We start from the raw sequence: 18,191 nt of genomic DNA, 5'->3' as shown, positions 1-18,191 counted from the left end.
GTTCTGGATAAGTTGTAGGGGGCTGAGAGTAGAAGCAGGCAGATTTAGAAAGAGGCTATTGCAATAGTCCAGCCTAGAGAGAACCAGAGCTCTGGAGACAGTGAGCTTCTGGGGGAAGGAGAGGAAAGAAAGAATACCTCTGAGGAGGTGCAGCTGGTAGTGTGACTTCTTAGAGATGTCAGAGATGTAAGGAGAGAAGGTGAGTGTAGAGTCGAAGATGACCCCGAGGTTTTTAGCCTTACACGTGGGAGCAGGAAGAGGGCAAAGGGAGGCCGGCCAGAGAGCTACAGGAAAGGAGGGAGCGGGTGTGCCGATGAGGAGGATCTCAGTCTTACTGGCATTAAGGCAGCGGTCATTGGCGGCACACCACTCCTGGATATCAGACAGTCAGTCAGAGATGAGGGAAGTGGAGGAGGAGGCAGAGGGTAGCCTGAAGATGAGCTAGGTGTCATCTGCATAGCGGCAATGCAGTGGGCCAGGAGTGCCAGGTATTGGTTGAACAGACAGGGAGAGAGGTTAGACCCCTGGGGGACACCACAGGTAGAGAAAAAGATAGCGGAGAGGAAGGACCCAAGTTGGACCTTGGAGGGTCGGTCGGAGAAGAACGAAGTCAGCCACACCAGAGCCTGACCAGCGATACCCAGGTTATCACAGACGGTTGAGCAGGAGGGCATGGTTGACAGTGTCAAAGGCAGAAGAGAGATCAAGCAGGATGAGGTCGTGGGGGGGGGGGGGGGGTGTAGGTGGGGGGGGGGGAGTTAAAGTCAAGGTTGGAGAGCAGGTCTTCACAGATGTTCAGGAGAGCAGTTTCTGTGCTTCTGGCAGCTCTAAGCCAGACTGATGGTCATGAAGACAGCCAACAGATTCAGTGTGGAGATTAAGCTGGGAGATGGCCAGTTTCCCCAGGAGCTTGCCCAGGAAGGAAGTGATGGAGATTGGGCGGTAGTTGGCCGGGCAGGAGGGGTCGGCAGTGGGTTTCTTAAGAAGGGGGTGCACAAGGGAGTCCTTCATGGGGGTGGGGTGTGAAGACTCCAGTGGCGAAGGAGTAATTGCGGAAATCAGCCAGGGCAGGAGCCAGCGAGTCTATGTGGTCCTTGATGGTTTTGGAGGAACAGGGGTGAACCGGTTTCAAAGAGGGTTTATAGTCATAATGTCGAAAAAAAAATGTCGACAAACAAAAATGTCGAAAAAAAATGTCGAAAACAATGTCAATTAGAACTATCAACACCTCACCCAACACCCCCCTGCCACCCCCCCCACAACCCTCTCACCCCTCATACTCAACACATTCTAATTATATATTTATTTTTTCAATAAATACATAAACAGAGTATCATTTACTATGGGGGGGTCCCCCCAACACCCCCCTGCCACCCCCACCACCCTCTCACCCCTCATTCTCAACACATAGTAATTATATATTTATTTATTCATTCAATAATTAAATAAATAAAAAGAGTATCATTTACTATGGGGGGGGTCCCCCCAACCCCCCCCCTCACCCAACACCCCCCTGCCACCCCCCCACACCTCCCCCCCACAACCCTCTCATCCCTCATACTCAACACATTCTAATTATGCATTTATTTTTTCAATAAATACATAAACAAAAAGAGTATCATTTACTATGGGGGGTCCCCCCCAACCCCCCCCTCACCCAACACCCCCCTGCCACCCCCCCCACCACCCTCTCACCCCTCATTCTCAACACATAGTAATTATATATTTATTTATTCAATAATTAAATAAATAAAAAGAGTATCATTTACTATGGTGGTGTCCCCCCCCCAACCCCCCTCACCCAACACCCCCTGCCACCCCCAAACCCCCCACCACCCTCTCACCCCTCATACTCAACACGTTTTAGTCATATTTATTTATCAATTTATACAATAAATAGAAAATTTCGAAAAAATATCGAAAAAATGTCGACATGGTTTGTCGACATTTTTTTCGACATTTTGACTGTCGACATTTTTACTGTCGACATTATGACTGCCCACCTTCAAAGAGACTTTCATAGATCGGACTTGTCTAACAACCGCGTCTGCGGAAAACGGGGGCAAGGCAGAGAAGGAGGAAGGAGATGTGGCTGCAGAGAGGCTAGAGCAAGAGCATGGAGTGGGGGGAGGGGAAAGGAGGAGAAAGGACAGTATGTCCTGAGTTTTAGAGCTGAAGTGAGATGCCAGGGCCGTACAGAGGGCCTGAGAGGGACAGGAGAGGTAGAGACTGCGGCAGGATTGGCCAGTTCCTTGCAGATTTTAAAGAGTTCGGCCGAGTTGTTAAATGCTGCCGAGACGCGGGCTTGGATATGCACTCTCTTCTTCGTTAGGACAGAGCCAGTATTGCCTTTGCAGCAGACGGCAGGCCAGTTTGTCAGAGGATGTACATGAAGCACACCATTTCCTCTCGGCCACCCTACACTTGCGTTTTAGGGTGACGAGGTCGGAGTCGTACCGTAGTTGCACTTGGCTTTGGGCTTCAGGCGGATTCCCATGACAGGGGCAAGGATATCAAGAGTATCAGATATAGCAGAGTGGAGCATGGAAAGGGCTGTGTCAGGATGAGAGTCAGCCAAAGGGGCATAGGGGGGTGAGAAGGTGGCAGCGAAGGCCTCAGCTGACACGCGCTTCATGGGTCAGATGACCGAGAAGGTGGGTGGCAGTGATGGAAGTGGCTTGGCCTGAGGGGTATGGAGGGTGAGGTGGGATGAGAGGAGAAAGTGATCACTCCAGGAGAGGAGTGGTGAGAGGGACAGAGGGGAAGGTCTGAGGAGATCAGAACATAAAAAGTGTGCCCTGCAGAATGAGTCGGGCCAGAGGGGAGAATAGTGAATGAGAGTCGCAGAGGTTGCGAAAGAGTCCAGAGGGAGGACAGGAGGCTTCCAGGTGGAAGTTGAAGTCTCCAAGAAGGAGGAGTTGAGTGGTCGAGACCAGGGGAGGGAGGAGAGGTCCGCCCACTCAGAGAGGAAAGGGGAAATCTGACCAAGTTGCCAATAGATAGTAGTAGATAGGGGAGAGCCTGCAGACGAGGCATTCAAAAGAGGAGTAGGCCTGCGTAGCAATGACTGGCAGAAATCCACTCGGGGAAGATCAGGGCTACACCACTCCCAGCGAGGTTGGCCCTGGGAGCGGAGAGGATCTTGTAGCCGTCAGGTAGGAGTGTATCAAAGCTTGTGACAGAGCTGGCTGTGAACCATGTCTCAGTGAGATCGAGGACATCAAGGTCAATTTCTTCCAGAAGGCGGCAGAGAGAGGAGTTTTTGACAGCAGAGCGAGAGTTTAGCATGCCAATGGGGAGAAGGTTGCCATCCTTGGGACTTCTAAGGAGGGGTACAGATCAGAGGTACGCTCTGCGGAGGTGTAGAAGGAGCCCGAGAGGGGGCAGAGAGGGAAGGGTGAGGCAAGGAAGCCAAAGAGGAGGCAGAAGGTGGAGGCAAGGTAGTAAAGAAAAGGGGAGAGGGGACAGCAGGAGAAGGAAGCGTCTATCAAAGAGGTGAAGGTTGGCCTGGGGGCCTTGGACCAGGATGGTCCCATTGCAGTAGACATTAATGATGACTTTAGAGGAATGGAAGGATGCCAGGAGGGCATCCCAGCGGGTGCCACCATTAATGGGAGAGGAGAAAGGAGAGAGCACAGAGACCATATGAAGGGTCCATAGGTCTTGCGAAGGCACGACAAAGGATGTCGGCGAGTTTCCTTGGAGGAGGCAATGGTGTAGGTATCGGCGAAAGGGAGGCCTGGGTTGGAGACCAGGATTTCCTTTTTAAACTTCTTTGTACCAGATTTAGTGAGGAGAGCAGGATAGTTAATAGAGAAGCAGTTAGAAAAGATAGGAGAGACTGAGAGCATCATAGAATAGGTGGAAGGGAGAGAGGAAGCCACAAGCGAAGGTCACTGGCGTAGGCAGACATGCCAGCGAGAGGCAAGCAAGTTGCACAATAGGACAGAACACCACTCAGGATGAGGGTTTACAAAATGCGCCGGTTTGAGCCTGGTAGGAGGGCACAACTAAGTTTGAGAATCCTAGACAGGGGAGAAAAGGGCTAGGTTTCACAGTGTTCATTTTTTTTTTCTTGAGCCACAACAGAGTGCTGGACCCCAGAAGCAAGGAAAGTCCACAAAGTATCCAAGAACCACAGTGGTGCTATTTGCGAGTAGCTGAAACTGCGAAGTGCTGCTGATGATCTGAACTTTGCCCATTGCTGCCACCAACCTTAGAATCGTAGTGCAGTAGTCCCCAGACATCCTCCCGCTTGTCCCTATGACTGAGGCCCAGGAACAACAGGATCTGCCAGACTACAACAGGAACAGAAGCCAGCTGGTACCATTTCTTCAGACCTAAAGGTACTGTGAACTAAGGGGTACTTACCTTGTGTGTGTAGCTTGCTTGCTCTCAGTTGTGACTTGCATTTGCTGCCTGTTGCAGAGTTGCTTGCAGCTTTGCCCTTCACAAGCCTCCCAGCTTGTGGCCCAACAGTGATTTCTTTTTCAACAAAGCTAACATTGTGCAAGACTTGTTACTTACTTTCAAGTAGTGCCTCAGCTCCCCAAGACTTTGTTCAATTGACATTGGCTGTCCTGGCCTAGGATTTTGTGTTCGACTATCCCTCCAAAAAGACATACGTACCTTACTTGTATAGCTAGGAAAGGGTTGATCTACATTGCATTAAGGGTTCAAAAGTGCTTACCTGTTTGAGAAGCTTGTTAACCATTGTTTCCTTCCCTAACCTTCTCCTTTTTGCCACAACTTCAGTATTACCATTAAAGTGTGAATAGTGATATATTAATGTCCACAGTGCCCTTGCTTTTGAAGTCACCTCAGGGTGTAGGAAGTATCTGTGTGCCATCGCAAAAGGGTATCTACTTACAATTTGTAACTGAAGGAGTGCATTTTGAAGTGTATTTTTATTGTTGCCAATTGCTCCCTTCTAAAGAAGACTTATTTTAAACTAATTATTCATTTAATAATCAAGAAACCTTGAATAGAAGTGTTATTTGAATACTTGTCTGTCACTGAATACCTACGTTGCATCATTACAGCTCACACTGATCCCTCTTGAGATAAGCCTGACTGCTCAGTTACCCTACCAACATGTTTAGTAGTACAGGCCTATACCAAGGGTTGGATTTCCCTATTGTTGGGGAGAATTCTCAGAAATGTGCTAATTCCCTTCTACCTTGGAGACCCCCAGCACTTTTTTGCGGTACTTTAGGACTTTTAATTTCTAACCTGGAGAGAGTGAGACCTTTTCCCCCACTATCATGTATTTTTCTGTGATTTGGGCTCTGTTTTTTTTTTTACTTTGCAGTCTGACAAACTCCATAGGCATCATCTTTACATTGAGACACAAAGCACCTTCAGTGCAGTGACAAACGGAATTCTTAGATTTCCCAAAGGTTTAAATACCTTCTCTTGGTGAAACTGTTTCCAAGAGCATTGTAGTGAAATTGACTTTACTTTCATTTTTCTAACATTCTAGACCCACCACACACTATCATACCATAAAGTGGTGGAGGGGTTACTTAGTATCCCCTTTGTCTAGGTTCTCATGTAAAAATTGTTTGTTACTCGTTCTACAATTAATGGGTGGTGGCAGTTTACTTTTTACTAGCATTGTGTGTTTTTACCACGGGCTGCGTTCGCAGCTGCGGTAAGGCACCCCTGGGTGCCCATTTTGGCAAAAGGGTCCGGTCGTCTTTTTTCACCATTTCTTGCTGGAAAGGTCCTTCTTGAGATTTACTCTGCACGCCAATCCAGGTTTGGTCCCTTTATTCGTTTTGTCTTTGGCGGATTTCACGAGTGAAGCTCGCCTCTGGCTCCAGTATGTCTGGCAGGGGCAGGAAGTGAGGGAGCTGCCCGAAACTCCCTGTGCTTAATCCCCTTGGTTACAGGAAGGCACCCAAATGTGATTGGCCAGCTGTCTGTCCGGAAGGACAGCCACCTTGCTGTGTGATTGACAGCTAGGCTGGAATGAATGGGAGAAACCTGCATAGAAGGCAAGGCTTTTTGGCTTGAAAGGCAGAGTCGAACACTGGACGAAGGAATCCAAAGACGAACTTGGAAGAGACGCCTGCTGCAACTCGTGGACTGTTGGTTTGCCTGGTGAAGCCCTGTGCTTTGCTGAAGCTCTGAATTCATTTAGACTAGAGAAGCCCTGCAAGTACGACTTCTTCCCTTGGGTTGGTGAGACCAATCAACCCCAAAGTGAACTTGTTTGGACATCCTCTCGAAGCTGGCTGTACTTCCGCTGCTGCTGGAACCGAAGTGCCAGGGAGAGGAACGCCAAACCGAGTGGATCGCTTTTACGTCGGACCCGAGCACCAGGAAGATTCTCCAGACTTCCCGAAGCAGGACTGACCGAGCCTGAGGCACCTCAACAGAGTGCTGGACCCCAGATGCGAGAAAGTCTGAAGTTGTATACGAGAAACGCGGTGGTGCCATTTGCGGTCAGACGCGAGGAGTGGAAACTGAAGTGCCGTTGAATTTAAGTTTGCCCATTTCTGCCGCCGACCTTGCCATTGTGTTGCAGGAGCCCCCAGAAGTCCTCCCTCTTGTCCCCACTAAGGAGGAACAGGAGCCACAGGATCTGCAGAGCCACAGAGGAACAGAAGCCAGCTCGAACCATTTCTTCTAACCAAAAGGTACTGTAACCCTAAGAGGTCTTACCTCTTGTTGTGTAGCCTTACTTGTTCTCAGTTGAGATTTGTCTTGTTTGTCCCTTGCAGAGTTGCTTATAACTTTGCCCCTCACAAGCCTCCCAGTTTATGCCCCTTCAAGTCAATCTTATTTCTACAAACCTTTCTAAAAATATTGTGCAAGACTTTTACTTACCTGCCAAGATGATCTTCAGCTCCCCTAGACTTTGCTCAACTAGCATTGACTGTCCTGGCTCCCCGAGAGACTCTTCTACCTCTGACTTTGTGCTTTTACCTTTCCACGAGGAAAGGGTTAATTTACTTTGCATTGGAGGGTTTTTAAAGTAGTTACCAGTTTATGAATTATTTGTTAACCTTTTGTTAGGCAAGATTTGGAGCAGTACCCTTTGGGTCCACTACAACAACCTTGACCTCCTGCCAATAGGAACCCAACCTTTAGTATAGGTTGGTACTACACAGGTTGGTAGTGTGGTTGAGCAGCCAGGCTAATCTCAAGAGGGGTCAATGTGAGCAGTAGGGGAGTTACAGATTCACAGTGACAAGTATTCAAATAATCTTATACACAAGGTTTCTTGATTAAACAATTATTAATTTAACAGTCAGTTTGAGTAAGCCTTTTTCGGAAGGGGCAATATAATAGTAACACAAATACACTCCAAAATACACTCTGTTTCTCTAAATCAGCAAATGCCCATTTGGAATGGCACACAGACACTTCCTACACCCTGAGGTGACTTAAATAGCTAGGGCACTGTGGACATTAATGTATCACTGTTGCATTTAGAGCAATACTTAAGAGTATGTCAAAGAAAAAAGGTTATTAGAACAACACGAGATCACACAAATATTCTGAAGTACTTTTGGGACACCCCCAATGCAAAGTAAGTTAACCCCTTCCTGGAAGGAAAGGTAAAACACACTATCACAGGAAAGAAGAGTTATTCAGGGAGCTAAGCCAGCCAATGTCAATTGGGCAAAAGTCTAGGTGAGCTGAAGCACTTGTTTTTAGGTTAATAAAAGTCTTGCACAATGTTTTAGAAGTCTTTGTAGAAAATGTAGAAACAATGTAGGGCCACAAGCTGATTAGACGAAAGAAGCTGTGAGCAACACTACAGAAGTAACCAAGACAAGTCTCAACTGAGAAAGTAAGGCTACCACACCAAGAGGCAAGTTCTTAGACTGTACAGTATCATTGGTTGGAAGAAATTGTTCCAGCTTGCTTCTGTTACTCTGTGGCTCTGCACAGGACCGTGTAAATAGACAACAGGTCCTCTCTGTCCTGGAGCACCGTAGAAGCAGCCTCCACTACTCCCCCTGTTTTTTTGGCATCCTGAAGGGTCAGACTCAGGGCTGGATTCTCTGGTGTTTTCTCCACTGGTTTGGCAGAAGCCTCCCGCCTGGTGTTAGGCCAGTTTTTCTGAAGTCCAACTAAGGGCTTAATAAAACCATTCAACTGAAGCAGTACAAGACTCCACTCTTAGTATAAGGCTGTACCACCCGAGTTCATGGTAGCATAGACAGAGCAGCCAGGCTTATTTTAGGAGGGAAAGAGGGCTGTAGAATCAATACGCATGAAATCCTAATACAAATGGTCCAAAGAAACAAACACTGTATGTAAAACTAAAGGATTTATTTAAATACTAGTAGGCCCAGATAAATCTAGGGGTAAGAAAGCACTAAAACATATGAAATCACAGAAAACAACCCAAAGCTACACAGAAATACTAACAGGCTAAAGGTAAGTACATACCCAAGCCAACACAGTACCTCAGCATTGAAGAAGATATTAAAAACAGGAGAACTTCAGGGTCTGCAGCCAAATACCCGGTCAGTGGATTCCCTTGTCGTGGAGACTGAAAGAAAACAAAGACCTCAGAAGGGACTTTGCTGCAGGGATCGATGAAGATGGTTCTAGGCAAGGTTTCCCTTTGCGGCTGAATGCGGTTCTCCGGATTTGGCGCCTTTTCAAGGAGCACAGAAGACAGAAAATCACGGTTGAATTCTCATCATTTAAATGTCCAGCACTCTGGTGAGGGGACTTTTAGGACTCGATTCGTGTCTTTAGAGATCCATCAGGATGCCCACGAAGTTTGTGAGATTTGGAATTCAGAACACCGTGCACCACACGATGGCTTGAGGTCCCAGGATATTGCAACAACGTATGGTCGCAGCAATGTGTGGGATGGCTCAAAATGCAGATCTTCTTGAGTCTAGTGGGTCTCACCAGCGTCTGGGTAGTCGTTTTCGGAGGCCCCAGGTCGATTGGAAAGAAGGGCTACAGCAGGCTCTTGTACACAGCAGGCTCCCTGGTCGCTGGAAATCATCTCAGCTGCTTTTCCTTCATCTTCGGTTTCGGTTCCAGTGGTAGACATATCTTCAGCTTCCAGGTTTGCAGTACTTATCAGGAATTACAGCACAACCTCTGCATTCTCTCCCCGCATTTTACAAGAAGGGGCAGTCTGGTTGTCCAATCAGGACAGCAGGCCCCCCACTGGGATTTGTCCCCATTCAAGCAAGGCGTAAGACAAAGGGCTGGGGATTTTGACTCTTCCCTCACTTTCTGCTCTCACAGACCGACTGGAGCCTGGGCGAGGAGTCCAGGGGACTCCTGCCGAAGACAAATCACACAAAGGAATTTCCCACCCTGAATGTCAGGGGAAGGAACAAGAAACGACAAGAAACACTAAAGTGACGAAAAAAAAGACAGGGGCCATTTTGGAAAAAATGAACACAGCCCGCGGTAAAGGTGCACCAAATTAATACAAGGTATCGCTGCCATCAGCCATTAAAGGTAAGCTTGTCACTAACAGAATTGTTACAGTTTTAGTGTGAAAGGGGATACATTGCATCTCCCCAGCACTGCACATAAGGTGGGGTGTGCTGGTTTCACTTAAAATGTAAAAAGGGATCCAAAGATCCTTTCTGCCCTTGGGAAATGTAGTTCACTCAAGTTTAGTACGAAAGTTAAAAGGGGAGCCCCTGGGGCAACCCAGCAACAGCAGGCACTTATTGCCAATAAGTTGTTAAAGAGGATAACTTTTAAAAGACATTATGGAGATGTGGAAAAAATGACACCCATAAAAAGAGTTAAAGATTATGCAAGTGTGGAAAAAGGTTCCCCCCTCACTGAGGTATTATGGAAATATATCCCACTAGTAAAGCAAAAGGTTCTGGGGTTGAATCAGGAAAGGAAGATTTACCAGTTCTGTGCAAATCTTACCAAACACCTGGGAGGGAGGGCCACTCTGGATGCCGTCGACTTTGAGAGGGTGGCAGCCACCAGCTTGATCGTCGAGGATGACTTCGCCTGGACCACCTGTGCCTTCAAGGCACCTTACCCTGCGTCTTGGCCTTCTCCGGCTTTTCCAGCAGCTTCCCCGGGTTAGCAGATTTCCTCTTCGAGGCAGCGCTGGAGCGATGACTTGAGATGGTGGCAGACTGAAGATGAGCGCACCCTCCCTGCTAATCGCGTGACCTGCTTGCGTGGTGGCCCTTACGGAAACAAACTCTGTGCTTGGCCATGTCTTGGGACCCCACGGATGGAGCACCCTCAAAGGACTTAGAGGCCCGCTTCACGGACCGACCGGTCCTGGGTGAGGCATGCCCCCGTTTGCCACACACAGTAGAGGCCTTGGCGTTGAGCCACACCTCCAATCTACTGTGCTGATCCTTGACGGTGCGCTTGGTGAAACCAAGGCAAATCTCACAATCCCCTTCCTTGTGATCCGGGTGGAGACAGAGGCACTGTGAGTGTCTGTCCTCCACAAACACATTCCTCAATCAGCAGCAGAGCTTGAAGAGGGAACCTCAGTCCTTTTCCTCCGACATGGTACGGCATGCAGTGTTGGCCTGATGGCCTTCTAGAATCTTCTATGAAACTCTCGACGATTCTGGCCCTTGAGGGGCACTGAATAACGCTGACAACAGATCCCCGTTTGTCAGTCAAAGAAACGAGAGCACACTGGCTCTATTTGACAAAAATACAGTCAGGACCAGTCAGACTGCAGGTGGTACTAGCCATAAAGTCAATGTAAATCCTGGCAAATTACATCATAATGAACCCAAGATGAGGTACTTCAGAAGGCTTCTGTCCTTTTTGTAGAGAAAGCCTTAGGAGACCGAGAAGGGCACAGGAACTACATTTCCCAGCAGGCCTGTGTAGGCACGAGTGTGCCAGCAGTAAGAATGACACCCTGGAGCACGCGTGAGCAATGCCTGCGCGGCCCTGCTCTCACTACAGACTACTGGAGGGATCAGACGTGTGTAAGAGGAGCTCCTGCAGGCAAACTACAGCGGGGCTCTCATCCACCATACAAACCGCAATCCCTGCACGCCTGATCAGATAAGTGGAAGCTTGCTTAGAATCCACGTGTTTTTGACTAACTACGCGTGCACGCTTTTGTATGCAATATGCGATTGAGATAGTTACCGCTGATGAATTACGAATCACTTCTGTTGCGCATACTAATTTCTTTGGTATTTTCTAGCGGAATCTTCTCAGGACAATCCCGGGCCAGCAAAGACATGCGCCCGTGGTGCAGTGGGGATAGAACCCTGCAGCTAAGTAGCTTTTCTTTTGCTACCCTAATGTCAAGTGATTTGCAATCATTGTCAAGGTCATTTGGAACTGTGCACAAGCTGGATGCAGCCCATTTTAGACCAGCATGAAGAAATGCTGGGTTAGTTGAAAGTCCTAGTATTTGGGGTTGCACACATCTAGGGGAAATCAACCTCCCGCAGCATTTCTGGTTTGAAGCTCCAGGCAAAGGCTCCAGGGCAACACTTGGGTGACAGTGTGTGAATGTCCGGCATGAAGTGAATGCAAGGGGGCGGAGAACATCGAACCCAGGAGATGTTGCAGGTTTACCCTAAACCCCCCAGCCATCCATAACCTCTAACCCTCTTACTTGTTACCCTTGAAACCCTCAACCTATCCAACCAGCGGACCCTAACGCTCTTTCCCCAGCAGGTTGCGGTGGGTTGTGGTATTTGCTAATCCCAGGTGCCAAGACCCTACAGGGAGGTAGGCGTTCGTGCTGCCTCTGCGCAAGTTAAGATTGGGCAAGAACCTGACAAATAGGAACTTAACGAAAAAAGCGCGAAAACGTAGAAAAGCTCTGAGCAAAATATGAGGACCCCTAACACTTGAACGTGTAGAAGAAATCTGAAGATGGCTGCCACAGCAGTCATTGGCTGGGGGCAGTATGACCCAGAGCTCAGCGATTGGTTTATGGGAGAAAGACCATTTGTAAGTGAAAGTGAAACATTTTACTTTTGCTGAGGATTCCCAGCCTAACAGGAAATATTCATGAGCATGTGAATTCACGTGAGACACCATGCTGGAGAAATATGAAAATCTCACTTAACAGACACTAAAACCAACAGTTTGAATTGACAAAGCATTTCTCATCTCCTTTTAATATAACTTACCTCACCAAAACAATGAAACAATGTGGATCCCTGCGCACTGTGAAACGGAGGTTGAGGTGGTCTTTCTTTCCGCACCCTTTGCCTCAACCAACTGGGGCGTGGGGAGGGACAATTTGAGGAGTGCATTTAATGCAAGGAGCATTGTTGATAGAATACAAGTCATACAGGTTTCCATTACAGGAACACTCATGTCGAGGCTTAAAATAATGTTTTATGAAACATGTTTAAATACTCCGGATTATGGGCTGAGAAATCTCCTTCCATAGACCACAGAGAACCATCATTTTTAACTGTTAGATGAACAAGTTACTTCTTACCTTGTAAAGTCTTTCGATGGGATGTTCCTCCGAGGTATTCCTTATCTTTGATAATTCGTCTCCAGCTTGCTGGCCTCGGAAATCTTTTCTCTGTAGAGGGTGCTGCGCATCGACGTCCGCCGAGCCGATGTCCCTTGACAGCCACCGTATTGGCGCCGACATCACCATGCCCATAAACAGCCACGTGCGCCGTCCGTTGCTCAGTTCCGTTTTGTAGCATAAGATAAGTCATGCCTGAATTGGTTATTGACCTTGAAGGAGCGTAAGCTGCAACCACAAGGGAAGTATTACTGCAGGGATGGATGGGAGGGGCGATAAGGAATACGTTGGAGGAACATCCCATCGAAAGAACGTTACAAGGTAAGAATAACTTGTTCTTCGAAGGGATTGTGTCCTCCGACGTATTCCTTATCTTTGATGGACCTCCCATAGCAGTGGCATGTAATTGGAGGTGGGAGTAATAATGTCATGTATCCCTTTTAGGAATGAACCGAATGTAATACGGCTTTGCCAAATCTGGTCTCTTGACTAGTGGAGGAATCCAGGTTGTAAAATTTTGTGAATGTATGTGCGGACGACCATGTGGCAGCCGCATATGTGTCTCGGACCGGTACCCCTCTTTGGAGGGCCGAAGAGGCTGCGATACCCCTGGTTGAATGAGCCCTAAGATTTTGGGGTGGCTCATCCCTGCCAGTCTAACATTCCAGAATGACCAAAATAATCCACCTAGAAGTGGTCTGTTTAGTTATGGGTAGTCCCAACTTGTAACCAGAGTAGCCTACAAACAGTTGGTCTGCTTGCCTAATCCTAGCCAGTCTGCTGATGTAAAAGCTCAGAGCTCGCCTTGGGTCCAGCGTATGCAGCCTTTCTTCCTCTTTCCCCGGATGGGGAGGAGGGTAGAACGTAGGTAAGGTAATTTTCTGAGTGATATGAAATTCAGAAACCATCTTTGGGAGGAAATTAGGCTTCACCTGTAGGACAACTTTGTCCTTATGGAAAATTGTATGGGGGGGTTTACAAGAGAGCTTGTAATTCGCTCACCCTCCTAGCAGATGTTAGTGCTACCAATAGGACAGTTTTAAGAGTGAGAAATCTCAGCGAACAAGAGTGGAGTGGTTGAAATGGAGTACCCATTAGGAAATTTAAGACTAAATTTAAGTCCCATAAGGGAACTTGGAATGGTCTTGGAGGATAAACATTAGTTAATCCCTTGAGAAATTGTATTACTAGAGGTACTTTGAAATACGATGGTTCCTCCGCAGTGCGCTTGAAGATTGAAAGCGCTGCGAGATAGCCTTTTACAGTGCCAACTTGAAGGCCTGAGTTTGCCAAGTAGAGTAGAAACGATAACACCGTTGGTGTACCACATGAAAAAGAGTCGATATTCCCTTCTCTACACCAGCTGCAAAATTTGTTCCAACGGCAGCAGTATAAAGACTTTGTTGCTGGCCTTCTGGCCGAAAGCAACACCTCCATGACGTCATCAGGGAGGTCCCAATCTTTGTACCTCACCCTTTCAGAAGCCAAGCGTGAAGATTGAGGGTTCTGATGCCTGGATGGAGAACCTGACCTCCCTTCTGTGAGAGAGGATTCTCTTTGAGTGGAAGACGGATTGGAGGACAGATGGACATATCTAGAAGGTCCGGGTACCACGTTCTCCTGGCCCAGTCCGGGGCAATTAGGATCATGGTTTTCCGGAATCTTCTCAACCTCCTGATCATTTGAGGAATAACGGACTAGTGAAAACGCGTAAAGTAGTGGGAACTCCCAGTCCACTACGAACGCATCCCCTAGAGCTCCTCTCGGGGGAAATTCCCTTGAACAGAACAGATCGCACTTCCTGTTGGTGCTGGTGGCAAAAAGATCCACCGGAGGGGTTCCCCAAAGGGCGAAGATCTCCTGAAGGACTTCCTGAGCTAGCTCCCACTCGTGGGAGACTGTGCTCTGCCTGCTCAGAGCGTCCGCTGTCAAGTTCTTCTCTCCGGCTAGGTGGACTGCCGATAGAGAGATTCCTTCCTGAATTGCCCAAAACCAGAGCTGCATTGCCTCTCTGCACAGTGGCAGTGACCCTACGCCTTCTCTTTTGTTGAGGTAGTGCATGGCCACCGTGTTGTCCATCATTATCAGGACATTTCTCCCCTGTACTGATGGCAGGAAAGCTTTCAGCGCTAGTCTGATCGCTCTCAGCTCTAATAGGTTGATGTGTAGTCTGGACTCCGATGGAGACCAACGACCGCTGATGGTCAAGTCGTTGGCATGGGCTCCCCCACCCCGTGAGTGAGGCGTCTGTGACTACTGTTCTCTCCGGCCATGGTTGCCAAAACAGTTCTCCTTTCAAGATGTTCTCTGGATAGGCCCACCATTGAAGGTCGTGGGCTACCTTGTCTGGAATCCGGAGGAGCTCTGTCATTCTCCCTGAGAATTGTGACCACCGAGTTCTCAGTGCCCACTGAAGAGATCTCAGTCAGTCCTGGAGTTGGAGGGCCTGAAGGATCTGAGAGAGAGTTACCATCTTGAACTTGTCCTTCCTGAGGAACTTTTTCAATTCTCGTAACTCAGTCCTCCGTCCTTCTTTGGTATGAGAAAGTAAAGGGGGGGGGGGGGGTACCAGCCCTTGTTCCTGTCCGCTACAGGTACCGGTTCTATGGCACCTTTCTCTAGCAGGTCTATATTTTCCTGCAAGAGGAGCGGATCTGGAACTTTTAGAGAGCTGTGCCCCGGTGGATGACTGAGGGATGTGTAGAAAGGGTAGGCAGTAACCCTGGCAACTGTCTCCAATGCCCAAGCATCTGACATAATAGCCTGCCATTCCGTCAGATGGTGAGTTAACCTGCCCCCTACAGGTGTTGTGTGGAAAGACCTCAGAGTGCTTTGGGGGCGGCTGATGCTGATGCCGAGGGTAAAGAGGCACCTGCTGCTGCTGCGGCTTTAGTACTTTAGACCCGTCCACCTGGGGTGGATCTCCTTTGGCCTCTTCGGGAAAGGCAGAGGACAGCCGGCTCAAATGCGGAATAACAGCGAAAGGACTTTCCTCTCCCAGAGGTTCCTGAAGGGCGAAAAGGAGTTTGGCGGATTGCAGCTCCTTAAGATTCTGCCGCAACTTTTCCAGACTATCATCAGCCTTTTTACCGAATAAAGAAGAGCCGTCAAAGGGCATATTCAAAAGTCTGGCCTGTACATCTGGAGCAAAGCCAGACTTTCGCAACCACGCATGCCTGCGGATTGTCGTACTTGCCGCCATGGCCCTGCTGATACCGTCAGCGGAATCGATGCCAGTTTGAAGTAACTCGCACATGGCATCTTTGCCATCTTTGATGTTAAGGAAGGCTTCCCTTTCCTCTCCTTCCGGTATGCAGTTAGCCGCTGATGAAGCACACTCCCACAGTGTGTGACTGAACCTGGCGAGCGTACAGGTGGCGTTGATGGACTTCAACACCATACTACAAGCAGAAAATACTTTTTTTGTCATCTCTATCCTGTGGGACAGTAGGGTAAGTGGATCTGCTGCTTGATGAAGTTGCCGCTTGAACCACCAGGCTCTCTGGAGTCGGGTGTTATGGTAAGTATTCAGGGTCAGCCGCAGCTACCCCATACTTGGCTGACAATCTTTTGACTGCAGGGATAACCTCAGGAGTTTGCCAATTAGATGAAATTAGACGATGTCGTCGACGCCGATGTGACAGGCTTCGGAGGCGCCGAGAAAGGCATCGAGAAAACTGGAAGAGGCCTCGAAGAACTCGAGAGGATCGGGATCCTACTCGAGGATGTCGACGGTCTCGGTGTCGTGCCGGAGGCTCTTGGTATCACCATTGGCTGTGAAGTAGCTGTGGTTCTCTTTCATCAGCGTCGATTCGATCGACCGATGCGAAGAACCCTTCGACAACGGCGTCGATGGCACGATCCATGCGTGGAAGGGATCGACGACGGCGAAGATGGTGCCTTCTTACCCGATGGCGCGTGGCGCTCTCGGGTGGACTCTCGCCAGGTGCGACTCGCGGCGTTTCGATTTTTTGGGTTTTTCACTCGGGGTATCAACCTCAGCTGTCTTCGAGGGGGGTCGAGGCCGCTTTCTCAAAGACACTTAGCATTTTCTTCCTGAATTCCTCCCACTCAGCCTGAGAGCTGTGTTTTGTGGGGCAGGAGACCCTTTCTGGGGAAACAGAAGATGACGAGGAAGGGGATCTTCGACGTCTCTTCTTTGAGTGTCTCGATCTGGACGAATGGTGGGAGCTACTTCGAGACCTAGAATGGGAATGCTTTCGACGGCGAGGAGACTAATGCCTCGACCGAAGAAACTTTCAAGGAGGTTTTGACTGACTTACCTCTCGAGTTTCCCCTTTCGCTCCTTCAAGGCTTTCGCCGTCATGGACATGCAGTCCTCACACTCCGAACAATGGTGCTCGACTCCCAAGCACCACAAGCAGATCCTGTGTGGATCTGTTATCGACATTTTCTTACCGCAGTCTCGACATTTTTTAAGCCGGACCGCGGCGGTGTCGGTTCCGATGAAGAAGCCATAGAGAACAAGTTGGTATTTCGAGGTAATATAAGAGGTTTATCTGACTGAACTGAGCAACGATATTCCGAGGCCCCACAAAGCGCGGAAAAACGGAACTGAGCAACGGACGCCGCACGTGACTATTTATGGGCATGGTGACGTCGGCGCCGATATGGTGGCTGCCGAGGGACTTCGACTCGGCGAACGTCGACACGCAGCGCCCTCTACAGAGAAAACATTTCAGAGGCCAGCAAGCTGGAGACGAATTATCAAAGATAAGGAATACGTCAGAGGACACAATCCCTTCGAAATGTTAGATCTGTTTGATGGAGGACCACATTCAGATCTTACGCTCCATTCGGGAACAAAGTGATCTGTACTTCTTTCACATTATCCTTGTGCGTCAAGTACTGACCATCTGGCTGGAAAACATTCTGGATTTGTGAGCCATGCATTTGGCTTTTCATGTTTCAGTTGAATAAATGCTTTTACACTATAGTCCTCTTATGGCACACCACTTTAACCACAGACACACTATTGAAAAAGCAAATTCCATATCCTCTGATAACACACTTCGAGTGCACTCAACTGAGAAGTGTTCTGATACAGAGACAGTATCTTCTTGCCAGGTAACTAAGCAGAAAAGGCATCCTGTCGCAGTGTCTCCTCAACCACACATAGCAGCACTTCTTCTGGGGCTGAACTTACTGCTCAGACAACCCCACCGAGTAGCAACCATGTCCTCAAGCTGCAGTCTTAATTCTAAAATTCACTGAAGATTTGCACATGCATCAATACCCAGATCACAGAAGCACCCACGTCCCAGTCTATTTGTTGGCATGGGCATCTCAGAAAGCAGCACAAAAATTCTACTCCCTTATCAAGTCCCAGCTCACCATGAGTTCCTCACTGAAGGTCATCTTGCTGATAATGCTGTGAACGGTTGGAAGGTCCAGCTGGAACATATCACCCAAGATTTCCATGCTGCCAGAAGAGAAAAGGGAGTGGAGGTTAGGAACATGTAGCATGGAATAGCATTTGAAAGAAAGCCATGTGGGGAGGGGGTAAATGGGTAGGACAACTAAATAACACAACGATATTGCACCAGAGAGACTGTCTGCACCTTCTTGCCTTAAATTGGACAACTTTCAGAGAGTTGATCAGGCTTCGGTTCCTAGTCCTGTTCAAATCGGTCCTCATTTTTTCTTCTAAGGAAACCATTCAAATGAGACAGTACAAGACTGCACTCTTATGGGATACATTATTCACCGTAATCGTATTTCTGAT

At 48.4% G+C, this 18,191-nt stretch overlaps 1 protein-coding gene across 1 annotated transcript in view; it reads right to left on the bottom strand.

The window, feature by feature from the left end:
* EIF3CL (eukaryotic translation initiation factor 3 subunit C like) overlaps positions 1-18,191 on the bottom strand; it is a 384,931-nt gene that overhangs the window by 46,325 nt on the left and 320,415 nt on the right. Inside the window, exon 19 of the mRNA XM_069652105.1 lies at positions 17,801-17,888. Coding sequence (XP_069508206.1) covers positions 17,801-17,888 — 88 coding nt within the window. The remainder of the gene's footprint in view (positions 1-17,800; positions 17,889-18,191) is intronic.

Source organism: Ambystoma mexicanum, chromosome 3p, assembly GCF_040938575.1.
Source record: "Ambystoma mexicanum isolate Mex_15411 chromosome 3p, UKY_AmexF1_1, whole genome shotgun sequence".
NCBI classification, from domain to species: domain Eukaryota; kingdom Metazoa; phylum Chordata; class Amphibia; order Caudata; family Ambystomatidae; genus Ambystoma; species Ambystoma mexicanum.
The sequence above is the reverse complement of the archived record's forward strand: the minus strand, read 5'-3'. Positions and strand labels throughout refer to the sequence as shown.